The sequence below is a fragment of the Anser brachyrhynchus genome (assembly GCF_964034855.1).
Source record: "Anser brachyrhynchus genome assembly, chromosome: 3".
NCBI lineage: Eukaryota > Metazoa > Chordata > Aves > Anseriformes > Anatidae > Anser > Anser brachyrhynchus.
Window position 1 is genome coordinate 39,244,017 of NC_137696.1, and position 26,227 is coordinate 39,270,243.

The 26,227-nt window shown below is 45.9% G+C and overlaps 2 protein-coding genes and 1 long non-coding RNA gene across 5 annotated transcripts in view; 1 reads left to right on the forward strand and 2 right to left on the reverse strand.

Moving 5' to 3' along the window:
* The window catches only part of RMDN2 (regulator of microtubule dynamics 2), a 46,779-nt gene extending 45,108 nt beyond the window's left edge, over positions 1-1,671 (forward strand). For both annotated transcript variants that reach the window (XM_080584761.1, XM_080584760.1), the window contains exon 11: positions 951-1,671. In XM_080584761.1, the coding sequence (XP_080440887.1) occupies positions 951-1,004 (54 nt within the window). In that variant the 3' untranslated portion in view covers positions 1,005-1,671. The remainder of the gene's footprint in view (positions 1-950) is intronic.
* Positions 1,672-5,824: 4,153 nt separating this feature from the next.
* Positions 5,825-17,206, reverse strand: LOC308191872. Its single transcript, XR_013948320.1, has 4 exons — positions 8,408-17,206; positions 7,809-7,887; positions 7,169-7,402; positions 5,825-6,423 (listed from the first exon to the last, which is right to left on the reverse strand). It is a non-coding gene; the product is annotated as an uncharacterized lncRNA (long non-coding RNA).
* Positions 17,207-20,301: 3,095 nt separating this feature from the next.
* On the reverse strand, positions 20,302-26,017 carry CYP1B1 (cytochrome P450 family 1 subfamily B member 1). Of its 2 annotated transcripts, none has more exons than XM_080584757.1 (3): positions 25,463-26,017; positions 23,977-24,993; positions 20,302-23,221 (listed from the first exon to the last, which is right to left on the reverse strand). In XM_080584757.1, exons 1-3 carry the CDS (start codon positions 25,480-25,482, stop codon positions 22,609-22,611), a joined length of 1,650 nt encoding a protein of 549 aa, XP_080440883.1. In that variant the 5' UTR covers positions 25,483-26,017; the 3' UTR covers positions 20,302-22,608. The 2 variants fall into 2 exon arrangements, with proteins under 2 accessions (XP_080440883.1, XP_080440884.1); XM_080584758.1 differs by having other exon boundaries at positions 23,977-25,102.
* Between the last annotated feature and the right edge of the window lie 210 nt (positions 26,018-26,227).

The following is a 26,227-nucleotide window of genomic DNA, read 5'->3' on the forward strand; positions in this document are numbered from 1 at the left end:
TGGAGGTATGAGGTGCTGAATTTTTAGAAACGTGGACTTAAACCAAGGTGCATTTTGCAAGTTTTGCAGCAGCAAACAGAGCAAGTGGATTATACCCAGGGGACACTTCAAAAATGAGTAGAATAATGGAGTTTTACATACTGCATGTGCTCCTTTCCTAACTGGTTATATATGGAATAGCCAAAATGTATGTTACTGGTTACCTTTGAAAGAGTTCTGTGGGCCGGGCTTGGTTTACAGCCCTGTGCAAACTGTGCATTTACTCGTCAGGCTAAAAGCAGCCTTTCCCTTCTGTCATAGGAGATATAATATAGTATTGGCTCTGACCACAGCAGGTTATTTGCCTCTTGCTCACTGACTGGCTCCACTCCTCTGTGAGACCAGTAGCATAGGTAGAGCCCACCAACACCAGTCTGGATGGTACTGAGGCTGTAGTCAATCCATGGTGGTGAGTACAGGTAGGTATGGCTTTATACACTGAAGCCACTATCTAACCTTTGTTGTTAATTGCATTTCCTGGTGTTTCCTTGTTAATTGGATATTAAATCATTAGCAAACATCACAGAAGTACCCTTAGAAAAACTGCACAGCCAGGTTGCAAGCTTGCATAAAATGTAAGGCAAGGTGGTACTTTATGCAAGGTACACCAATAAAAGTTATGGCCTAGGCTGAAAGGCTTACTTGTCTGCTGAGAAGGATATTTGGGGCTAACATTTTAAGTGCTTTAACAGAGCTGTAAAAGGAGGGCTGCCATCTGGCTCTTGTTTTTACTTCATGCTTTATTTTTGCAATCACTGACAAATTAACTTACTATGCCGTCTTGTACATTCTGTGGCTATTATGGTTGTGTGTTATGTCTGTTGTTAGTAAAGAAATGTGGATAGGCACGTATTAGCAAATCAAGGGATTTATCCTATTTAAGTTGATGCATGATTATCTGTTTGTTTCAGGACAAAGAGGCCCAGAAAGACTTAGAGGCTTTACTTCTCACACTGAAGCTGTGATACGATGCACTTTTTAACTCTTCACATTGTGATAAAACTGAAGAACTAAAACGAGAGTCTGTAGTGATTCACTACAGGTGAATTCCAGCTAAGTCAATGGGAAGACTGTCACTGATTTTTGTTGGCTTGGATCTTGGCCTTTGAGCATCTGGCAATTATGACATGAAAACGACGCGTTCATTTTTGATTATTTATAATCTTGTATTGAAGTTTAATTTTAGATTGCTGACACTGTGAATTCGATTCTCTAAACATGAGGTCCACTGCTGGCAATGGACATACTGGGGATAGAATGCAAAATGCATACGTCTTACTCTTTGAAAGATTATTCAACAAATATATGATGCCAGCATAGAACTGCATGTAGCAAAATCAAAAACAAAAATGTTTCTATAATAAATTATATTTGTATCAACTAATCTACACAGTTGTGTACAAAAGGAAATTATGTATGTGTATGTTTACACATTATTCTTATAAAATTAGAATCTTATTAAAGAAAAAGCTGTTGCTTCCACAAAGCTCTTTTTACTTTAAACCTACTGCTGGTTTTACATGGAAATGTGAAAAATTTATAAGTAAAGTATTTAAGTTGTATTTTATTTGTAACATCAACAAGTACAATATTAAAAATCTGACTGATGAAATTCAGTGATTTGGATGAGTATATTACATCTGTGATGTTTAGTGGTTTTGTTACGAGATCTCCATCAAGTTTGTGAATCCTGGATCTTTCTGTTTAAGCAGTTGTCTAGTGGGATGGTGTTAATATGTTTTATGAGAACTTAGTTCAGCAGGTGACTATCCCTAATCTTATGTATCGTTTGTATAACGTAACCTGTGCATAAAAATACATGCTCTGTCAGACCATGCGGGATGGGAGTGTTTTCAATAAAATGTGGTGGGCAGGGAGATAATTCTGTTCTGATCCAGAATTCACCCAAGTGTAATGAAAAACAAAGGTCTATTTTCATTGTTTTTTAATTCAGGGTCTTAATCTAGATGTAGGGTGTTTATCTGGAAGAAGAAAGTGTTTCTGTTAAAGGAGTCAAAGGAAGTATAATTGGATAAGGACAACTGCACAGTCCCTTGGCTTGTTTGATGTGTAAGATAACATGGACCAGTTTATAGCTAAGATGAGGAGGACTCATATGGCACCAATATATTGAACTAATAATTGGGCCTTTAATTTAGGATAGTTATATTAGCTTATAGGCACCTAGGAGCTACTGTGGTCTCAGCAAAGATCTAAAAATTGAGCTGGTGTGAAGGAGTATGTGAAGGAGTCATATGGATGTATGACTGAAGCATTTCTTAGTAAGAGTGAGCTTTTAACTATTAACAACAGAAAGCAATAGCTGCAGTAGACTGGAGGAAGACGTGGAGTTGTATTAAGTTTAACCTGAATCTATGATGCCTTATAAAGTACAGAGATTTCTCAAGCTTTTCATAAAATAAGTCTGTCCTTCTTAAAACATTTTTGTTAAAAATGTATTTTCAGAAGTGCAAGCATTACTGTGACATAACTGAACAAACTCTGAAAGTTCAGAACTGGTTTGAAGTTGTTGCTGTTGTCTTCATAGTTTTTTATTATACCGAAGATTTTCACAAATAAAAATAATCATTTCAGTTATTTTTACTGCTTATTCTGAGGGAAAATAGTTCCTATACCTGTTTACCTGTTTTTCAGTCCCAGAGTTCTCCTTTTTTCACACACAATTTCAGAGAAAAAGGGAAATATCATGTGAGAGAAATCCTATCAGATAGCTCCTTCTGTGACAGAACAACTGGCGTGTGAACAGAAAAGCTGCAAAGGTGACATGTCTTGATTTTGGTAAGGGGCTTTTGGGAAAGGTTGTTTTTTACGTTTTCATACCCAATTCAGGAAGCATATCCTAAATGGATATATGAGTGTGATTGGTGCTTAGGGTTGTTGTTAGCAATTCACTGTCACCTAGGAGGATGCAGTAAGTAGGGCTTTTACTTAAACAATTTGATGTTATTTGATAAATAAAATAGTTTGGATTATCCATCTGAGGTAACAGGGTGGGGGAGATCTGGAAGTGGAGGTAACTCTGAGGAAGAAGATGTATAGATTCCAGCGAGTGGCAGGCTAGTCATTGGTCAATAATGTCATGTTTTGGTGAGAAAGCAGATTTCATACTAGAGTGAATAAATAAGAGTTCCCCATTAAATGCACGTGAAATAACCTTTTCTTCTAATTAGGCCTAATAAGCTCTGAGCTGGAATACTATATCCAATTTCAGGCATCACACTTCAAGCAGGCTGGGGGCTAAATGGAAAGAATCCAGTGGAGAGAGACAAGTAAGATGAGAGGGCTAGACAACATCATTTTGTGTGTTAAAAAATGAAAGTATTTGGTTTGTTTAGTCTGTAGAAGCAACGAGCAAAGGAATACTCACATTTGTAAAAAAAAAAAAAAAAAAAAAGCTATTGAAGAAAAGACAGGAAAGAAAAAGAAAAAAAAAAACTTGCTCTCCAAATTCCCTGTTCACAAGACAAGAAGTAATTGGCGACTTTTGCAAAGCCCTGCAGTACATTTCCTGAGAACATTATAAAATCATTTACACAAGTTTTTAAGAAAAAGTTGAAGAAGTCTTTAAATGTTGGCAATGTTTAAGGCACAGCTTATCCTCTGGCAGGGCGTAATCTGGATGACTGTTTATGATCTCTCCTGGCCTTGCCCCCTGTGAGCCATGGGTGCTCCTACAGCAGTTCTGCACTCAGGGGGATTGCAGCTGCACACACTGGCTCTTTTTTGGCCCCAGAATTTGGCCCCAGACTGCCTAAGACTGCCTAATGAGCTTGTACGGCGAAACATTTGCCATCAAGTTTCAAGACATGAATTTGAAGATTCGCATTATAACTGCCCTCAATGATTTATTTATTGCACCTGTGGTTTTATTCCATATCCTTACGTTTTTTAATGAAAGTTCTGATTTTATAAAATAGATCACTGGTCTTTCTAGGCAGCTTCCTGAACTAAGCGCATTCTGTTTTAATTTTTTACTCATTACTGGTCTACGTGTAGAATCACAAAATATCATCTGTGAATCAAAAGGCTGGTTTTAATTATTTGTCCTAAGGTATCTTTCATCGTTTGCAGAAATGTTGCTCACAGAGGTAAGAAACTGCTGTTTTATACAGTTAAGGTGTTTTGTGCTTTTTATAGTTTCTGGGTACTGTATGTGAGCGTTCTCATCTTCTGTGTTATCTGTTGTGCTAATCTGAGAGCTTTTAAAGGTGAAGCTTTAAAAAAAAAAAAAAAAAGGTTTTAAAGTTCCCTGGATTGTTCTCTAATTGCTCCTTGGAATAAAACTTTTCCACGTCATTCTAGGCCTAGGCTATCTGTTCTCTGTGACATATCAGTTAGAGAAACAGCAACCGTAGTTCCAGAGGGCCATATGTTTTATTTTTTGTTTAAAATATCCACAAGCAGATGTTCACTTCCGTAGTTTTGTCTCCTTGGAGGAGCTACGAGTTAACCATATGAACCCCTGCAGGCCTTTAAGCCCTATGGGTGGTGCCACCGGCTGTCTGAAGCCTCCATGTCCTGGCAGCTATGCCCGCTACCTCCTTTAGTTCTTCTGCTATGGCATCTCTTGTTTGGTACAAACCGGTTCACTTTGGTACATTCCCTGGGGAAGTTAGTCTTTGTGCGTGTTTGCAGAAGGTAAGTTCAGGGAGCCTTGATCCAGTAGTCGCATTCATGTGCTTCCTACAGTTAAAATTACTCGTTCTGTCTTCCTGAATAATTAAGGTGTTTCTTTTCATGTGGTGAAGCTAAGGACTCTGTCAGTGGATTCTGATCCCTTTGGGATTGCCCCTGTGCAACAATAGGTAAACACAGACTAAGTTAATTTATTATTATTATTATTTTTAGCAATTGGCCACTGGTTCATTGAGGAAACAGTTACAAGGATACACTCTCTCACAACTTTGTTTAAATTACTCTTTCCTTTTTCAGAGTCTCATGGTGATTTACATAGTTTTATGCAGTAATATCAATACACTGACTTCTGGAATGAATTAGGAAACCGTCCAACTGTCCAATGGTGAGTAGATGACAATTTAGAAAGGAAAGTGTCAATTCCTTTGTCCAGTTAAATAAACAAAACAGAACTCTGTTGTTATAGTAGTGACAACCTGAATTAAAAATAATAATAAAACAGTGAAGAAGTGGCTACCCAGAGATCCAGCCATGTCAACCTGAACGTACCTGTTTATCTGGAGCCTGCATATCTTTCTTCAGCCATCACTACCTGAACACCTTCCCTGTGCTGGGCTCTAGGGAGGTTCTGTGGAGTCCAGCAAGGTCCATGGATTTTCTAGATTTTTACTGGAGGCTTTGGAACATGGTTCTGTGGTGTTCTCTTTCAGTGGGCACAGTAGTCATGATGGATGTATTACAACTATTCCAAAAGAGAAAATCCTGCAGTAATGTGACAGTTAAAATTGTATTGCAGCATTCATCCAGTGCAAACTTGGGACTAACAATGTATGTAAGGTTATATTCTCATTTTCCAGCACTTTTCCTTCTTACAGATTCTCCCATGTTCCTTGGAGAAGAAATAAATTGAACTGTCTTGACAGTACAAAAGGAAGTAAGCTTTTCTGGCCCTGTCTGTGTTTGTGTAACCCATGCGTGTGTGACACTGGTAAATGAAGCACTAGAACTACAAATGTGAAACATCAGTATTTTTCGAGGAAATATTTTACTCCATTTCATTAAAATAAACAGCTGGTCATTCTAGAAGCATCTGTAGAGGCAATGTCCAATGTGAACTTGCATATGAACAATCTGAGCCCTGTGCTTGGTTGTGCTACTGACCCATGATGGGGGCAAGCTACTTGCTCAAGTTACACGCACGCAAACACCATCTATCCACTCTTCATTTGTCTTGTTTGTTGTGATTAATTTTGAGCTGATTTGAATTGCCTACATGACAAAATTAAAAATAGCAACAACAACAAACAGTTACACAATATTGGCTGGGAGTATTGTAAACTAAACGTTGTAGGGTTATGGGCATGAATATAGATGTATGTTTTAACCTACCAAATTATGTTAAGGTTTCTAGTTCATGGATAAAGGAAATCAACATGACTGATGAAATTTCAGTCCCTGGGTGATAGAAATGTTCTTGTCTGTTCTAATATTGGAAGAGGATTGTTTCTGAAGGAATGGAAAGTCCTTTGTAGAGCTCCTGACTGTGGCTCTGGGTTAAGGATTGGTAGTTTTCAGAATGCTAGGTCAGCTTGTACAGTCTGCTATAAAATCATGTATGAAGTGTTAAAGCAGTAATGAAATAAATATTTTTCAAAATAAATTTTTAAAAAGCAGAATGCTTATACAGCAACATTTTTGAAGTGTGGCAAGGAATTCATATAAAAACACCTGGGAGTTGCTGGGAGCTCCTGGGAGTTGCTGGGAGATGAGTGGCTGGAAAGCTGCCTGGCCGAGAAGGACCTGGGAGTATTGGTGGATAGTCGGCTGAATATGAGCCAGCAGTGTGCCCAGGTGGCCAAGAAGGCCAACAGCATCCTGGCCTGTATAAGAAGCAGTGTGGCCAGCAGGTCGAGGGAAGTGATTGTGCCCCTGTACTCGGCTCTGGTGAGGCCGCACCTCGAGTACTGTGTTCAGTTTTGGGCCCCTCGCTACAGGAAGGACATGGACGTGCTCGAGCGAGTCCAGAGAAGGGCGACCAAGCTGGTGAGGGGTCTGGAGAACAAGTCTTACGAGGAGTGGCTGAGGGAGCTGGGCTTGTTCAGCCTGGAGAAGAGGAGGCTCAGGGGCGACCTCATCGCTCTCTACAGTTACCTGAAAGGAGGCTGTAGAGAGGTGGGGGTTGGTCTATTCTCCCACGTGCCTGGTGACAGGACGAGGGGGAATGGGCTAAAGTTGCGGCAGGGGAGTTTTAGGTTGGATGTTAGGAAGTACTTCTTTACCGAAAGGGTTATTAAGTATTGGAACGGGCTGCCCAGGGAGGTGGTGGAGTCACCATCCCTGGAGGTCTTTAAAAGACGTTTAGATGTAGAGCTTAGGGATATGGTTTAGTGGAGTACTTGGTGTTAGGTCGGAGGTTGGACTCGATGATCTTGAGGTCTCTTCCAACCTAGAAAAATCTGTGAATCTGTGAAACCATTAGACCGTGGATGGTTCGAAGAAAAACATGTCGGGCTCATTTCTCCACAGTGGGACCATTGCAGGGCTTGAATGGACCATCTGCGCTACTCCCAGCGCTGTCCTGTGTTTGTTCAGTCACTGGTAGGCTACTCAGCCAAGTGTTAGCCAGTTGGAGAACATTCGCAGCAGTAAGCAGCAGAATAAGCTTCACTTTCTAGGCCTCTCGTTCTTTGCATCATCAGCTGAAGTGCTGAAAGGGAAAATGAGAACTTGGGAAGTGCTTATGCTGCAATTCCAGCTTGGTTTTGAATTTTCAGAAAGCCCACGTACATCCGTGGATGAAGCTCTTTCAGCCACAGGAGCACATTTGTGAGCACTGCTGTGGGAAGCAGCCCCAGCCGGTGAGCTGTGGGCAGAGGGTGGCAGGCGGGGCTGAGCCGGGTCTCCCCACAGCTCTGGGCCATCAGCCCCCACACCTGGGGCAGGGATGGGCCCACCTGGCTGAGCGCTGGGCAGGGCAGGCCCTGAGTGCCTGCAGCTGGGGCTCAGGTGGGCCCTTCTAGCGGAGGATCAGCGGCTGGGTGCATGTGATTGAGCCGAAACTTCTCTGAGAGCTCTAGAAATGCGTTAGGATGGTGGGCCTGGCTGCTGCTTACCTTTGGGGGAAGCATGTTGGTCGTTCAGGAGCAGTGCTGCTGCAGGAGTCTGCTGGAAGACAGGCTGAGCCTCTGGCTGCTGGAGGTGAAGAAGGGGGTGAGTAAATGCCTTGCTGAGTGGTTTTATCCTGTTGTTTTTATTTGAGAGCCTTCAGTGCACCTGATGGGTTTTGTAGTGGTTGGTATTTCACAAGGTTGTGTGTTTGCTCCTGGCACCTGCCAGGGTTCAGTTAGAGGAGAAAATCTGGAAGCTGCCCGTAAGAAAGTTAACCAAGCGTGGAAAGGATTTGGCAAGTCCTAACAAGGAGGCATATTAAGTTTTAAGCCTGTAATTAGCTAAATACGAGACTCTCCATGCAGGGCTTTGCTATCCCTGGGGCTTGTGGCCAGACTTGTGAGGAAGCCCCAGAGCCTTCTTCTGAGGGCCTGCCCCAGCCCCTTCTGTCCCCTCAGGGCTTGTGCATGTGGCAGTCACAAGTGAAATGAAAATGTTTTTTCCATTTCTTCACGTACTCCAAAAAATGCTTTCGATCATGTTCTGTAACTTGAGTAAGTGTAGAGAGATACAAGGTAAAAAAGAAGCATTTCAAATGTGTTACCTATGAGCTTCTGTCATGTGGGAAGAGCTTGTTCCTGTGAAGAAACTGGCGACAGGAGTTCCGAAGTCACTCCTAGTAGTTTAGCTTGTGAACACTGTTGTAGCACGTTTCTGTGGGATACATTTTAACCACCAATGTTTTGTTGGCTTTCCTCTCCATCTCTTCAGAACACCTAGTTAAAGCCCTTGCTGACTGGCCTGCATGAAGTACTGTGGCCAGAGTGAGCCCAGCTCCATGGCCTGAGTGTCTGCAGGAGGATTTAACACTGGTGGCCAGCAGCTGGCATCTCCTTCATTAATTTGCAGCCTTACATGCAAGCTAAGCTTTGTTGTGTTTTTCTTAAACTGTTCAGGGGTTACTTAAAAGTGATTTTTAAACTTATAGTAGATAAAGAATTTGAATGAAGGAGGTTTTGTTATTTATATGAAGCAGAAGTGAATGTTTCACGTATCTACAATGATATCAGATTAAGGCAAACCAGATGATTGCATTCATCTGCACTGCAACACCCTGTTTTCTGTGGGTTGCACTGGATTTACTTTGACACGAATGCTGTGGCTTCGGGACTTCATCCTCTCTTATTTTGAATGTCGAGTCATAATTACACGTGTAGAAATTGAATGGAGACCACAGTTTCTGTGTTTGTATACATATGCATATAAAATATTTGTGTAGATATGTGTACCTGTAAGTTTAATAGGGAATAGGGGAATTATAATAGATACGAATTGTTTCATTTTGTAGCTATGGTAAGCAACATGATTACTTTGAACATTTTGAAATCTGTAATATGTGAACTGAAAATTTAAGAAAGGTTGTGCAGGCAGAAACCTAATTCCAAGACCTGAGTTAAAACTACCTTGTGAAAGGGAGCTGCCACAGCTCAGCACTTAATTGGGCTTCCCTCTGAGAGGGAAGACAGGAAAAACATCTGTTGAATACAGTATGTTCCTTGTAAACTGCAGAGGAAATGCTGTGTGATAGCCCTGCTTGGGACTGCAGGCTCATCATGACCAGAGCCACCTGTTCCTGTTGGAATCCCCTGACTTGGGGCAAGCATATTAAAAAGAAAAAAGGTGAAGGATGCTGTAAAGTAACGTACTAGTTGTTCTTGCTTTGGAACTGGGAGCTTGTGAATTCTGGAGGGTTCACTGAGTCAGTAGAAACCAAACTACCTCTAGAAATCAATATTGCCTCTTAGCAGGACGGTTGTAATCGGCATCTCCAAAACATCATACCTGCTTCTAGGGAATCTGCCGCTGAAGGGGAGGGAGGGAGAGGGAGCCTTATGCAGCCAGAGGTGGGGTTTTGTTTGTACTTTGGGGGTGCATTTTGGAAGCAAGGATTAGGGGGTGCAGGGAGATGCTGAAGGAGGCTTGCCACCTACCTGTGGCATCTTTCATTTCCTTTGGTTTCTTCAAGTTTCCTCACTCACTGATCAATAAACTGAGAGTGAGTGCAACAGATACAGAGCAGAAAGGATGACCCAAGACTAACCTATGGACTTGAAGCTGTCTTCTAGAATCTTCTTCTTCAGTAGTCAACTGCTAGAATAAGAGTCTCTGAATAGTTAAGTCTCAGCTGTGGGAGGGGAAGAGAAAATAAGAAGAAGCTAAACAATCCCTGGAGTGCAGAAGCCGGGGCCAAATGCTTCCTAGTGCCAGGGACTGCCTCCTTCCCCTGCTCCTCTCAGCACCCGGTGCAGCTAGCGTGTGAAGCCATCACCTTTCTGTCTCCCTCCTCATCTTCCTCCCCAGGCATGTAGATGAGTAGCGAGAGGCTGAGGGAAGACATGAGGCAGGAACTTATGTGGGTGTCCTCTGAGCTTGATGCTGTTCTCTTTTGGGATTTACTGCCATGGTTTCCTCAATCAGAAGGCAGTCTGCACCTCCTGCCCAGCAGGAGGTAAATAGACGTGAACGGCTCCTGGTAAGACTTGAATTGTTGGTCTGCTCACCAATATGACACTGAATCTCCTCTAGTTTTCTTGCCAAAACAGGCGGTGTTTTCAGTGGTACTCCAGGTAAGGAGAAGTCAAAAACAAATCTTAAACCAGCGAGCTTTAGAGCCAGTGCTGCAGGGATGGCTGAGTGCTCTTTTGGCCCAGCAGCCAGGCGAGTTGACCTGCGAGTTGGGAACCTGTGGCCAGAAGGGAAGGTGACCATCAAAATCAAGTCCTTGGAAGAGATGTTTACTTCTTCAGAACTTCAGTTCCCAAGGGTTTTGGCAATGAATTTTCAATGCTGAACATGGATGACTTTCTTTCTGGAGTTGCCTTTGATTGTGTCTTTTGAAACAATTTCATTTGCTTAATCCAATTTCTTTATTAGTGTAACTTACCTGTCTTGTGTAGCAGTGCTGATTAATTAGAATTTGTCACTTTTTAAGCTAGAGTGTTTTAACTGGTAGTCTTAGCAGGAAAATAAAGGAGAAATCGTAGGACAGGAAAAGATTTCAATTGTTGCTTTTCAGAAAGATCTCATCCTTTGAGATATGGAAGTTAACAGCAATACATGACTGTATTTCTAAATAGCAAGACTTAATATCTTAAACATGCTTTTACCTCCTGGGTCTTCCATCTTGATGCCTAGTTGGAAGGATGGGGTCTTCCAGTTGGAGCATCATTGCCTGCAGGCAGAAAGTACTGGGGAGAAGCAAAAGCCACCCCTGTGTCCTACAGTCTTTTTTCTTCTGTCTTCAGTCTGCCCAAACACCTCCTGTGTAATGGGAGGTTGTGTGCTTCGTTAGAAGATGTGATCCAAAGCCTGCTGAGGTTGCCTTCCTTTGACTTAGGTTTTGTCGAAGGCTCCACTCAGCATCTGTATTTCCTAAATGCTAAAAATAAAACAATAAATAATTCTTTCACTGGAGACCTGTGAAACTTTCCAGTCAGGTGGTATTTCAACCAACATAATTATGATAAAATACAGCTGGTGTGGAAGCTTGGGTACAAAGCAGCCCAGTTGACCAAGTTTCTTTTTTTCCAGTTGTCATAGTCAGATTTCAAAAAGATGTGCCTTTTATATTCGGAGCAGGCTGAGCAGTTCTTGGTATTGCTGGCATCACAGAGCCTTAGAGAGACATGCAGAAACAGAAATCTTTGCTAAACTTTGCAGAATGTATTTGAAAACTTCCGATGTGAAACGCTAGCCTTCTGAATATTGCTTTATCCAAAGTGCTTCATGACAACTTTTATGTGCTGTGAGCCTTTGAAACAATCTTTTTAGACACATTGTTTACCTTTGCTCTTTTACTTCGAGAAATATTGCATAAGCCTTTTAAGATGTTTCTTCCATAGTTGACACTCAGCCCGTGCAAACTGCTCTCCATTCCTTATCCTTCGTGTTCTTCCCTTCTCTCTCGAGGTTTAAAAATTGAAACAACAAAGCCATCAAACCAGTCTCTAAATCTGATCCTGGTGGAAGGGGGAGAGGGATCCAGGTGTCCTGAGGTTCAGCAGGCACTTGCCAGCTGATTTTTAAGTGGACTGTTCTCAGATGTGATAGTGAGTAGGGTGTCATAAACTGAACTGGAATCGTCGTCTGGGTTTCTGTCGCTGTCCAGAAAGGATGCAAAGTGACAGCGTATTAATGCCCTGCGATAAAGCTAGCCAGTGAAAGCGTGGGTTTTGCACGTTACAAAAGCCGTACCTTCTAAACTGACTGCAAACTTGAAGGATGGGGGAATGCAATAAATTATGTGGCATAGGAAAGAAAACAGTATGTTTCCACTGCAATGTTACCAGAGTGACAACTCAGCAAAGAACTTAGGAAAATCATACTGAAGGATTAAATACTGTTAACTTTGAAACATTTTTTTTTGTATTAATCCATTGTTTTTTCCTCATGAAAGTGGCTTTAACACCTTCCTGGTATTGATATGCAAAGAGGCACGTCTGCCAGTTAAATAAAAACAGAAATGCTGGCAACTCTTCCTATAACCAGAGGCCAGCTGTCAGCCTGCAGGTCAGTCTCGATACACTGATAACCACACGGGGATGTGGGGCAGAAACCGGTGCTGGGTGGCCACTGAGCTGCCAGCTGCAGGGCTCCCTCTGACAAAGGGCTGCTTTGAGTAAGCCCCGTGTGTTGTTTCAGTTGTTGGAGCTTTCATTAGCCGTCTTAGAGACAGCAGCGCAGACATCAAAGAAGGAAAGAAAAGAGAAACCCGGATGCATGCCAGGATTTCTTCCTTGTCCCCCGGCGGTCCCCAGCTGCCCTCCCACCCGGACGGCAGGGAGCCGATGGGTCTCAGCGGTGTCGGGCAGCAGTGGCTGAGGTGCCTGGGGCACAGCTGTTGTTCCAGGAGTGCCACCTTTTGTTGCTTCCACAATGAAGTGCCGTGGGATTTTAATTTTCCATTTACTTATTTCTTAGCTCCTTCGTTTTTGGCACTCAGGCCCAAAGATGAAAAGCTTGTCCGGGGACATGAGTGTTTCCCTGGAGCTGAAAGCCAGGTTGCCAAAGAACTTTCCTAGGAGCATCTCCTTAACACGCGGCTGTTTCCCTAAGGAAAGGGCAGGCTCGCTGTGAGGTCCACAGCTCAAAACGTGCACGTAGGGTTAGTGGTTACAGCCATCCCCAGCAAGAGCTTTGGCCAGGGGCATGGCTGCGTCGTTGTGCTGGTGCTACGCTTGGCTCTTCTGTTTCGAGGTTGAGCAGATGGTACCCTGAGATGAGTGAAGTCATTTGGTTTTGGGTGAGAAACCTGATGTTTCTGAGCATATTTAGATGTAGGTAATGTGGCTGTAGGCATAGACAACAAGTTAACATTCCAAGCTTTTTCTAGAAATGTGTTCTTTAATAAAAAAATGCTGAAAGGGTGGGAAGCCTGGCGTCACTGCTCTCATATCTCCCGTTTGCTCTCACGTGGTTTCTCTGTCAATGCAGGATAGCTCTATAGATAGTGCGAGCAACTGGTAACAAGTATGGACTGCAATACGGGGGTGAAATTCTAAGAACTACTCAATCTGTGCAGTTGTGTCTTATGTTCTGTCACGGCCAGTGCTGCAACCAGAAAGTGAAAAAGAGAGGAATTTGCTAACTGGGATGCAAACTGCAGCTTTCTACAGGTTTGTATGATTTACATGATATATCACGGTAATTGGTGTAAACCCCTCCAGCAAGGAGGCAGAAAGGGATTTACCAAGCTCGGAGATAATTAAAGTCATGCTGAAGCTTTCCTAGCAGGTGCTAAATGTGACACAGTGTGTGGTCTCCCTGCGCGGAGCTGGCTTTCCCTGTAAATGGGGAAGTGCAACATCAGATGCTTCAGTGCGTGCACATGGATAAACAGTGCTTTTATGGCATATTAAGAGCAGTTTGTCTTATGACTCTTCATATGCATCTCATAATCTTGATCCGTGGTGTCTTTAGCAGAGCTGTCTAATTTCCAAGATGTGCTTCTGAAGCAGGATGGGGGCTGTTCCTGCTTCTTATTAACTGTATTACCAGCTAAACAAGAAAACAAGCAAAAAACAAACAAACAAAAAAACAAGCTGCAAACAGCTGACAGCAATGTGGACCTTCAATGTTTCATTAAAAACAAGAGGAGTAGTAATAAGTCTAGGGGTCATGGAGGCAGAGACCAAGCTCCTTTTGTCTCCTGGACAGCCTTTTGCATGTCTGGGAGAGTCCTGGAAATGTGCAGATATTCACCAAAGTCTTTGAGCTTTGAATAGAGCTTTAGTTAAGTGTGAAGGTCAACCCCACATTTTAGTTTGTTCCTGGATAAAATTAGTGGCCTCATCATGCCTTGCAAGCTACTGGCAAAGAAACTCTCTGATAGCGGCTCCTGGGGCTGTATGGCTAAACCTGACAACAGCAAGTGCAGAATTGAAAGAGGGTGGTGTGGTTTTTGCACCATCTTGGGGATGTGGCGATTCTCTTTGATTTGCTGTTTTGTTGTGCTTGAGAGCTTTTGTAAGAACGAATTCAAAATGACTTGGGAGTTAAGGTTTCAAGGAGGAGAGAGCAAAGAAAAAAAAATAATACTGAAAACAAAAAGGCAGAGAAAAAAGGCATTCTAGTTATTTTTGAAGTGTTGTTCTGTTTCCCCTGTCAAGATTTGGATAGACATAAATTGTGATATGTGTTTTACATATAAAATTTAATTTTCAGTTTGTGGTAAATGAATATGTGGGAAAACGTAATGGTCACATTAGGGATTTATAGAACACCATATTTGCAGACACTTGTCTTTTACTCTCTTTAATCCTGCCTACAAAGTTTGCCTAAAGAAATGCCATGCATTTACCATTACTGTGGGGATATTTGGGAACACAGGAAAACAGATGGCAGTACTTTGCAAGGAGTTTCTTCTTAAAATAGTGGGGAGATGGCTTAGGTTCTTTAATGCACCACCACTAAAGTAAACCCTGACTTCTGTGCTGAAAATCAGTGGGCAGGCAGGGCGCTGCTTATTGCTTGTGTCTTAATCTGCAAGCTTCCAGTATGGGAGATGCGGCGGTGCCCTCCAGACCTCTACAAGGACCAAAACCTTTGGAAGGTGGTGGGGGCTGCGTTTCCCCGGTGGGTTGTGCCCACTGATTATGGTCCTGTTGGTTTAGGGGTGCCCCCTTGCTTGCGAAGCATCCCAAACCCACCCGCTCCTGCAGGTGGGCAAGCACCCCGCTCCTGAAGTCAAGTGGAGATTTTCCCCCGGCGCTCTGTCTGTGGTGGCCTGGGGTCTTCAGGGAGAGCCAGGGGTGCACGTGGTTCTTATTAGCTCCGAAAGCAGAAACATCTCAGGAGGGCAGGCGTGGCTTGCTGGCTCAGATCGGCAGCAGGAAGCCCTGTGACCGATCGTTCTGGGCCAGCAGATCCCCCCCACCATGCACTGAAGCAGGGAGCAAACACACAAAATCACAGAAAATCCTGCTTAAAACAGCAGGAGGTGGGCGATAATGGCTGCCTTGCATGGCCTCCCCCTCTTCCTGCCTCTGCGAGTACTTTCTAGAGGGAGCTGAGGGAAGGATGGCTCTTCTGCTCCCCTGGGAGCGGGGCAGCACTGAGGAAAAGCCCTTTCTGGGGAGGGCAGTGGGTTTCCCAGGGTGATGCCCGTACTGGTTTGACCTCAAGAAGAATGGAGAGCAAGCTGGTGGTGAACGTAATATTTACAGCTGGGAGGGGAAGGAAAAAGGCTGTAGTCCAGCGGGTGGATATCGTTGTGGTGAAAGCAGAATGACTCGACCAGCTCTAGGTGGCCCTGCTCGAGCAGGGGTTGGACCAGGTGACCGCCAGAGGTCCCTTCCAGTATCGACCCGTCTGTGATGCTGTGGCATCAGGTAGCTAAATTTGGAGAGACTCTACAGCACGGTCTCATTAAATCAGTGTGGCTCATTTCCTCAGCCCCTAGGGACTGTTCCTTCTAATCTCTCTGCACCGCTGAGGAGTTCCTGTAGCTTAATGTGTCTGCATCTAAACACAGCAGGTCTAAATATCCGTCTTTATTCCCTCTCTAACTTCTGAATATACGGAAGGAATCTTTCTTGCTCTCAGAAGACAAGGTGTTTGAAGAAGTGTTCATACACTTTACATCATCAGCCAAATGATTTGAATTCTGGCTCTGCTGATGGCTTCAAGGAAATTAGTGCCTTTTACTTAAAAAGCAGAGGGTGATGCTGTCAGCATGCTGCAGCTCTGTGTGCACAGATGTTAAGCATCTTAGTCATAATGCCAGCAGGATTCAGACTTTTTACTATAAGATCTCAGTCCCAGTTTAACATCACTGGAGAATTTGCTTTGTAATTCTCTGGGAAACCTTCTTAATTTATGTATTTGTCTAAAACTGATTTTTCTCTCCTTTCAGGGAATTCCTCCTTGTTTAATAGTATTAAACACTTTCTGCAATGTTTCTGACCAAAGCTCGTTGGCGGATCTGCCCTGTGCTCACCACGGCACACGTGCTGATGCAAGCTCAGCAGGATGTTAGGTACCTGAGAGAAACAATACACGTTTGGAGAAAGGTGATGGAAAACCCTTCCCTTCTGCTCCTGTACCGCTTGAAAGGGCTGCCCAGAAAGCTTCCCCTCCAGACATATTGTTCTGGGGCGTAGGTACAGTTCTTCCTCACTTCTGCCAGAAAGATGAACGTAGTTCTGTCTCGGAGCAAGCTGCAGCATGATGCTGTGTCCTGGCAGCCATGAAGGGAAGGAAAAGGGGGTTTGCTGCAATGAGATTCGTGAATGAATCTCATTTTTCATTGGAAAGAGTAATTTTTGTGAAGTCTGTTTAATCTCAGGTGGCACTTTTTTCTAGCTGAACTGAGCTACTCAAATTTCCTGAGCCACAAAGGATGAATAGCTTCGCGATTTATGATTTTTCTCTATCGAAAGAAGAAAGTATAATTGAAAATAAGATGTACAGTAGAATTAAATTTTCAAGCTGCAGGTTGGAAGTTTTTTCACAGAACACAAAGCATAAAAGAAACGTGGAGTTTTATATTGTTCTGCAGATTATTGCAAATCATACTTGCTTTGTGAAGTCAAAATTGTCTTAAATGTTTCTTTATTACTGGGAACAAGAGGGTGTCTCACCACATCTTCACTTCAATTAGCATGAGTAAAGACTAACTCAAAAAGTGGAAGTTTTCTGTGTTAGAAATAACAGATAACAGTTACATTTAATCCCATTTATTACTATGGTAGGATTGAAAGCCTGCTTCTGCACAAGTGCTGTAATCAGAGCTCAGGTTGGGAGAAGGGAGATGGGGGAAATATGTTTTATGCTTGTACAACTGTCTTTGCCAACAAAATGTGATCTGTCACTGAAAATGCTACATCCCAAATCTGTTACTTGATTTAACAGGCAGCAAGGAGTTAGTGCTTAAACATCCCTGGTGTGTCCAGAGCTCTCTGATGTTCCCTGCTGCCGATGTGAGTGAGCCTCTCTAACACCACATGGAGCTCTTACCATCCTAACCCTGGCGCACCGTGTGTACAAGCAGAGCAAAACCCACCGCCTCTTTCCCTGTCAGAGGCCCTGTGCTCTCTTCTTCCCTAGCTGGAGGGTCTTCCTACACGTTAGAAGTGTATTTTCCTCTGCTAGCCCTCAGCCACTGATATATCTCTGCAGTTGATTTATGCACCTCTAATAAGTCCCCTGTGTGTACTCTGCATGGTTGCAGTTGAAATGCCTCAGAATCCCGAGCTTTCCAAGTTTACTGCACAGACCAATGAGTATCCTTAGCCTTTCAACATGGATAAAGAGTGGAGGGTATTGATAGACTCATTTGATTTAGTTATCTCTAGCGTAGCCCTTTCAAGTGGGAGCCAGATTTGTTCTAAGTATTGCAGGACAGGGCAACACTAACAAGGAATTTTTTGGTTACTGGAGCTGTCTGAAAAGCTGGCAAAAAGCCCCGAGGGAGGACTATCAAAGCATTGACTGCAGTCTTCCTAAATGCTCTGGGGCTCAGCACTAAGCTTGTTTTCACCTGGCAGTTCAGTGAGTTGGCCTGGTCTGAGTACAAGTGACTGGAACACAAAAAAAAGTCAGTCGCAAAAATGCGGAGCAGTAAACAGCAGAGTTGTTGAAACCTGAGTCAGTGCATCTGTGTTGTGCTGCATACCGAAATAATGGCACCATTGAGAATCCAGCCCTTTTCTTCACCCATGAAACAGCCAAGTCCACCTTCCCTGTTATCCCAGCTCGAATTCTTTGTGTGGGTGAACGGGAGGTCTATGTGAAACTTGGCTGAGCTAAAGACGCAGTGAAGACAAATGTTAACTATTCTCTTCCCGTGGCGAAGTCCTCGACTTTTCTCAGGTAAAATGTATCCTCCCAATTGCCTGGGTTGCTCTGCCTGGGTGATCTGAACCCATTTCCTACAGTTAGACCTACACCCAGTACCTGCCACTCACAAAAACGTCCTGGATCAGATGTGAAACTAGTTGGAGTTTGTGGTTGTGAATTTGCTTTTAGCAGCATTGTGCCATGGCTATGCTGGAACCGAGAGCTGATCCCCAGATCCTGGACTGATCCCCCTCTCCTCTTTCTAGCAGTGGTTGTTTCTGGTGAGTTTTGTTCCTTATTGTTATATTACTGTTGTTTATTTCAGCCGCCCTGAACTGTCTCCTGCTGAAGCCAATGAGTTTAAGTATTGGTTTCATGAGGAATGTAATGGTGCACTTGAGCAGCACGAATGTATTCCTCCTCAGCTCTGCTAGGGCAGCCTACTTGCTTCCCCTCCTTGTTACGTAGCAGGGTGGCCTGACAGCTGCTGGTTTTCCAAGAAACGTGACTGTCCTGAATTCTTCCTGAGATTCCTGGTCCTTTTTTTATTTTTTTTAAATCACTTGATCTGAATTTAGGGTTTTTATAAAGTTCTGGGAGATGGACTCAGTGTGCACACACACAAAGCAGATGTGAGTTGACATTTGCCTTTGCTGGCCCATGGAAACCAGTGCAACCTGAGCATGAAGATTGAAATGGGAAAACACTTGTCTTGAATACAGCTGCTTAACCTCTATTCGTTTCGTGATGTGTTTCATGAAGAAAGAACAACGTGTTTTTGTCTAGTATTGCTATGATGACATCCAGTCACAGGCTGGTGAGTGAGGCAGTGACAATGCAAACAGGAAAACTCCTGAGATGTGTGTGACCTGCTGTTAGACGTGACCTTGCCTGGATTTGAAAATGATGGGTTTTCTACCAGTTGTTCTAATGAAACACATGGAAAATGGAAATAGAGAATTATATTTAAAAAAAAACAACACACAAATGTTTAAGTTAATTTGCGTTGTTAGTCTTTATTTTATTTCCCTAACACTTGGTACTGGCTTACAATGTGCAATCAGAAATGTGCAGTTCCCTGTTAAACAGCTTTGCAGTGATCTCCACGAATCTCTCCAAGTACGGCTTCTTCATGCCAACTTCTGGCTGCCATTGGCACTGCATCTGTTGGTGCTAAGGGAGCAGGTTTTGCTTTACAAATATGCCTGCCAGAACTGAAGAAGGAGTCCAGGCTTCAGCTGTGGATGGCTGATAAGCAGAAAAATACCTGGAAATTAATGGGAAGAGAGACAGCGTGGCAGCATCTCGAGCATACAGTGCTGCTCCAGGGCCTTGCCCCAGGGAGGACACCTTTTCTCTATGCTGTGTCCCCTGCTGGTCAGCCCCAGCCACGTATGCACTGCATGGGTGCCTTTGGACACTGAATCTACTCCACGGGTCCTTAGGTACTTCTAGGGGGCGTTTGAAAGTCCTCTTCAGCTTGTGCTCCTTCTCATCTCACCAGCTCATCCAGTACTCAGAATCCCGCCCCCTCAGGGAGAAACTTTGGGGAAAAAAAATCCCATGTCAGCAGGGAGCTGCCCCTCCTCAGCCTGCGCAGCTTTTGTTGTTGTTCCTTGGCTTTGTAGGAGGTTGTGCTGTGGGGGCACGGTAAGGCATGTTTGGCCCTGAGGTTTCCTTCCTGGTGCTCCTGACTATACAACTGAGGCCAAAATGGCACAAATTGGTCCCACGGGTGGTGGTGGGGACCCGCTGTCAGGAATGCGTAGATGCCAGCACTAGATATAGAAGCAGGAGGAAAAAAAAAAAGACGGGAAAACCAGTTTGTGGGCTTGAAATCAGGGGAGGTGGAAGTCAGCTGAAATGCCAGAGGGAAGTAGAAAATGCAGATCGAGCAGGCTGAGGAGAGATTGGCAGGTATGAGAAGAAAGCCAAAGACACGAGAGAATTCAGAGCGCTGCCAAGGCGAGCAGCAGGGACTGCTGATAGCACGACGTGTGAATGCAGGTGGCAAGGGGTGATCGGGCAGAAAAACCTCAACATCCAGAAATGGGAAGAGGGTGAAAGGTATATGAACAGTGAAGGTCTAAAATAAGAATACTTTCGTTACGTTAATTTTATCCTTAACGTTAGGAAGTCACACACAAACGAAGCCAAAGCAGTATAAGAATAATTTTATTTAATATTTTGGTAACACAACCGATCTCAAAATGACCATAGAAGTTAGCACACTGAACAACTGCATACATTCTAAATGGGTGCTACTAAATTAGAGTAACTTTACAGATTACACAAGGCACTAATTGACCAGCAGCTACAGAGCGTGTGTCCCCCCTGACAGGCATGAGCAGTGTGAATGGAAGCTGCATTAGTAGCCAATGTGTAGGTAAAGCTTTTGGAACAGTACAAAATTGCAAAAGCCTTTTTTACTATACGATGAATGAGTGATCCTTGAGTTAGACTAACTATTCAGTTGCAGGTTATATCCTTTATATATTTTTTTAATAATGATACTTAAAAAGGTATGAAGAAAACTGTCTTGCTAGCATTTGATCTAATGTAGATCTCGATATGAAAATGTTGAGTATCATATAAAGCTTTTCACAGGTATAGGCTAAGTTCTGGGATATCACAGACTTGTACAAAATTCAGAAAAACACCTGAGGTTACTCTTTTTGCATGGCAAAGAAAGGGTTTTGTTGTTCGTGTGTGTGTTTAAGCTTTGAAAAAAGGGGATTGATGCCGTATGAAATCGAAGACCTGAAATGGTTACAGCACTACTGTGTGGGGCTACGGAGCAGTACTGCTAGACTTGGTTCAGGCTATGAAAACAGCAGCAGTGAAGTTTCTACTTGAGAAAGTGAGGATGGTGCCACCAACCCAGCTCTTACCTACGTCAATATGAGCACTGTCACCGCTGCCAATGTGATGAAGACTGGCAATCTATGAGAAGACCTGGCCCTGCAACCCTTGACTTGCTTGGGTCTCACAGGGCTACCTCACTTTGCAGCGTCGTGCCCTTGTTTTTCTAGGTCTACAAACACCTTGGTTTGTGAGGTACTCCCATTTCTGATGGATGTCATGCGGTGATCTGTATCTCCTAGGAAATGCCCAGCGCCTTTCAAAATCAGGCATTTACGTATGATGGCTTGTCTTTCAGAGAATTGCAGGCTGCTTGTGTGCACAAACATTAACCAGAGATTCAAGGCCACAAAGTTTCACGTGTATGTTTTACTTTAAAATAGTAATTTAGATTTTTGTTTTTAACCATTTACCTCACCAAAAAAAGAAGTTAGAAGTACCTTTTTCTTCAGTTAACATGTACAGTAATCAGGATGTGTAATGTTAGTTTTAGCATGATTTGCTTGGAACAAAGTCTAAGAAAAAGTATGTAGTTAATTTTTGGATGCACCATTAAACTCAGCCTAACAGAATGAGTGGTGAGCTGGCCTGTATTTGCTGTAGGCATTACTTGAGGCTTGCGGCATGAGTGTTTCAATGTAGAATCCCCAAATTCTCACTTCTGCATACCTTGGAACATGTGAATCTTAAATGGACTTACCTATGTGCCCAGGGATAGGGCATTAATACTTTGCAAGAGAAACAAAAAGTTCAGCTTTTCCTTTACAGGAGCTTTCTAATTCAAGTATCTCTTTTCTTCCTGCTAATGAACATATCAGCATATGGATTATATCATGTTTGCTATTTGGTGACATATCAAACTTGACCTTTCCTTTCAAAACTTAACGAAAAGTTATTGTATCAGGACATTCTGTTCATTCTCATATAAAATATGAATTGTATTTTAAAATGTTGTGCTCATAAGCAACTTTTTTTAAGTCATTTATGTAAACACTTTGGAATGTTAAAGGCAAGACTTTACATTGGCATTTTACCAAAACTCATTTAAACATTTATTATTGAGGCATTAATGTACATCCCCAGCAGTCACAACACAGGGCTTGCCACATGCTTATGGCTCTTTCCAGTACAGTGAATTCAGAGGGAGGCTACAATATTCTGAGCATGTTTGGCTGGTTGGTTTCTGTGTTTTTTTTTGTTAGTACAAGATCTTACTTTGGGATGTGGAGTCACTGAAGGCAAAGTTAGAGTTAAGGCACAGCATATGGAGACACGGAAAGGATTGTACCACCAGTTTCCAGAGGTGCTCCATCCAACCAGTCAGTAAATAAAATGTGCTTTACAATGGAAACTTCTGTGAACATGCAAGGAAATGAGTCTTGCTTTCAGACTGCATATGTTTGTTAACGTTTAATATATTAAATCATTCCCCTGGCTCTCCTAGAGTTAGAGAGTACTGAATTATGTCTTGTGAAGTTTTCATTTCTGCTCTTGTTCCTTGCAATGTTGGCTATTTTCCAAAAAAAAAAAAATCAGCAAAACAAACTATAACTTATTTAATTCTAAAAAGAGAGAGGGAGTATCTTTAGATGCGAGGCTCGGTGCTTAGGTGTTTGCAGACAGCTGACTTTCATTGGCTGTTTTCTCTGTTTGCAGTCTCTGGACAGCCTTATCAAGCAAATCCATACTATCTCTAAGTGTAACATTCAAAGTAAATGGCTTCGGTTTAATGGTCAACCCATAAGTGAAGTCCATTTTAGGATCCTCATTTGGATTAGCAGTAAAATGGCACTGATGCACCAGTATGGAGGTAAAGAGAAACAGCTGCATCTTGGACAACTCCTCTCCGATGCACCGCCGCTTTCCCAGCGAGAAAATCATCACGCTGCTAGTGAGATCTTTGTTGATGAAGCCGTTCTCATCCAGAAATCTCGTTGGGTCAAAGTCCTCTGGGTTGGACCACTTTGCTGGGTCGTGATTCACTGACCACTGATTAATAAATACCACGGTGTCCTTGGGAATGAGGTAGCCCATTATGAAGGTGTTGGTCGTGGTGGCGTGTGGGATGGTAACGGGCACGAAGCTGCTGAACCGCATGGACTCGTACAAGAAAGCCATGATGTAGGGCAAGTGGGGCTGATCTTCAGCACACGGCAGGCGGTCTCTCCCAACAATCCGGTCCACTTCTTCTTGCATTTTGGCCTGCACTTTGGGATACCTGCCATTTAAAGTAAGCATGTGTACATACATAACACTTTCAAAAGATTTAGTCATCTTTTTCAACAATGCTTTTTAAATAAACCCGTGCTGTAAACGTTTTTCACAGATCCTCATCCCTGCTCTAAATCAGGCAGCTTGTTCCTGAAATATTTTTAAACTTTGCTCATGTAGATCTTGATGGAAAACTTTGTGAAATCACAATTTTCCATGCAATGGTGTCATTTTAGGTTTGCTCAATTTTCATGTTGAGAAACGATCACATGTGACATTAACATGAAGAGTGAAATTAACTTAAAATGTTTCGAAGCTGAATGTACTGATCCAATTTTGAAGTTTCGTTCTACAGCAAACACTACTTTTTTAAATACGGGGCTTTCTGGCAGAACGAGGACTTGGTTTGTCAGCTGTGTGTGTGTCCTAGAAGCCGGCACGGGGTTTGTTATCGCTAGGCGTGTTACGCACCCGCGGCGGTCTGCGTGCTTTGAAAAATCCCTGCTAACGGTGCTCAGAAGGGTTTTATGAATACCCTGTTCTTAGTCCGTGTACTCTGTTGGACCCTTTTCTACTACCGTTTAGGTGTGATTTCCTCACCCCGTGTTTCCTGTGTGCTCTCTTAGACCTTTTCCTATTCCTGCCCAGCCGCGATTTTCTTCCCGACGCCTCTCAAGCCGCCCGTCCCGCCGGGGGGGGGGGGGGGGGGGCAGCGTGTTACCCCCCCAGCCTCCCCCTTTCCCCTCGCCGCCCGCCTCGCACCTGATGAGGAAGATGAGGAGCCACTGCAGGGCGGTGGAGAGCGTGTCCTGGCTGGCGCCGAAGATGTCGGTGACGGTGGCGGGGACGTGCTCGAGCTGCAGGCGCGGCTGCTCCCGCTGCAGGCGGATGAAGGCGTCCATCATGTCGCGGGGGGCGGCCCCGGGCCGCAGGCTGCGCTGGTGCTGGAGGAACTTTCGGCGGACGAAGGCGTAGAAGTCGCGGTTGAGGTCGCGGAAGGCGCGGTAGGCGGCGCGCACGGGGCTGGGGAAGCGGCGCAGCCAGGGCAGGGCGTCCACCAGGCTGCCGGCGCCCACGGCGCGCCCGAACTGCTCGTTGCGCCCCACCAGGCGCAGGAACTCGCCGTCGCCGTGGCTGTAGCGGCGGCCGAAGCACAGGGCGCTCATCACGTTGGCCACGGCCACCAGCAGCACCCGCGACGGGTCGAGGAAGGCGCCGCCGGCGCTGCCCCGCACCAGCAGCGCCACCAGCGCCCGCGCCTCGCCCAGCAGGTGCCGCTCCAGCAGGCGGCGGGTGGCGGGGCTGCCGGTGGAGAAAGCCCGCACCGTGGCGTGCGCCGCCCGCCGGTGCAGCTTCCACAGCTCCGAGTAGCCGCCGAAGGCCAGGCTGAGCCCGCCCGACACCAGCTGGAAGGAGGGGAAGGCCGGCCGGCCGGCGAAGGCGGCCCCCTGGCGGACGAGCGCCTGCCGGATGGCCCGCTCGCCGTTCAGCACCACCACGGGCCAGCGGCCCAGGCGCAGCTGGAAGACGGCGCCGTAGGTGCCGGCCAGGCGGGCGAAGGAGAGGTGCGGGGCGCTGCCCAGCTGCGCCGCGTTGCCGATCAGCGGCCAGGGGAAGGGGCCCGGCGGCCCCCGGCGCTCGCCCTGCCGCCGCCGCCGCCGCCGCTGCAGGAGGAGCTTGCCCAGGTGCACGGCGGCCAGCAGGCAGACGAGGAGCAGCAGGCAGCTCTGCGGGGCCGGGGGGCCGCGCAGGGCTTCCCCCAGCCTCTCCAGGGCCATGCTGCAAGGGAAGGGGACAGGTCAGAGGGAGCCCGAGGGCGCGGGGGCGCTCCGGCGGCCGGCCGGGCGCAGGGGTGGCGGCGCGTCCCCGCTACGCGCCCGCCTGGGTCCTGTGCAAAAAGAAACGAGAAAAGGGGATAATTAACAATAAGGGATCAAAAGCGGCGGGGCCGCTGCTCTCTCCCTCCTGCCGGGGGAGGTTTGCAGCGGGGCGGACGGCTGAGGCAGGGGAGGATGCTCTGGCCGGACGAGCTCCCCGCAGCCGGCCGGCGTGTGCCGCACGCAGACAGGTTCACCCCGGCGCTCGGCAGCGCTCCGCCGGGCTAGAGAGCCGCGGAGCCCCCTCCTGCCGAGCCTGCCCCCGGCCCCGCTCCTCGGTGGCAGGGGGTGACCGCGGGCTGCGCTCCCCCCGTGTGCTGCAGCCTGCCCGAAGCGGCGCGGGGAAGGAGGAGGGAGGCGGCAGGACTGACCTGTTGCACGCAGCCTCCATCCGAGCCCTCGGGGAGGATGGAGAGGAGCCGGGCGGCTGCTGAGCGCGGCGTTCAGGTCCCGGGCTCCGGGAATCTCATCAGGAGCCCCGGCTCCTGCCCCCCATGGAGCCGCTGTCACCTTCCCGGCGCTTTCGCCCTTCGGAGCTCGCCCCGCCGGCAGCCACCTGCCGCAGCCTCCACGGCAGAGGGGTGCGGGGGGCTCAGGGGGCGAGAGCGGAGCCGCCCGCCCCGCCGAGCCGGAGCCGGAGCAGCCTCGCCTGGGCTCCTGGCATGGGGAGCCGCGGCTTTAAATCCCCCGGCATCCGCGGTGCGCTGCGGTGCGGGCGTGCCGCAGTTGGCCCCGCTGACAAATGGCCCTTCCCCTGGCCGGAGGGGTCGCCGCTATTTGCCAGCCGCCCTTGGTCCGTCGCCAAGCCGAGCGGCTGAGCCGCCGGATGCCTTTTTTTTTTTTTTTTTTTTTTTTTCCACGGCGGAGGAGAGCGGCCGGGAGGCTCGCAGCAGCCCCCCTTGTGTCAGGAGGCACCGTCTCCCTGCATCTCGGGGGGGGGGGGGGGGGGGGACGGCTTGAGGGAGCTGCCGAGCTTCCCCTCCTCCGCCTGTCGCCTCCCCGTTGCGTGCGGAGTTTGCATTGCGTGAGCCGGGGCTGGAAAGCCTCCAGCCATCTCCTCCCCGGGCCCCTACCCCTCCTCGCCGTACCTGACAGCGGCTCGGGGGGAAGGCGGCGGGGGAGCGCCGGGCAGCTCG

Excerpts from the sequence above, each read along its gene's own strand:
- CYP1B1 (XM_080584757.1), bottom strand. The coding sequence starts at position 25,482 with ATGGAGGCTGCGTGCAACAG. Across the intron at positions 24,994-25,462 it reads ATGGAGGCTGCGTGCAACAG|CATGGCCCTGGAGAGGCTGG; the intron begins GTCAGTCCTGCC and ends CTTCCCTTGCAG. Across the intron at positions 23,222-23,976 it reads CTCCTCATCTTCCTCATCAG|GTATCCCAAAGTGCAGGCCA; the intron begins GTGCGAGGCGGG and ends TTTAAATGGCAG.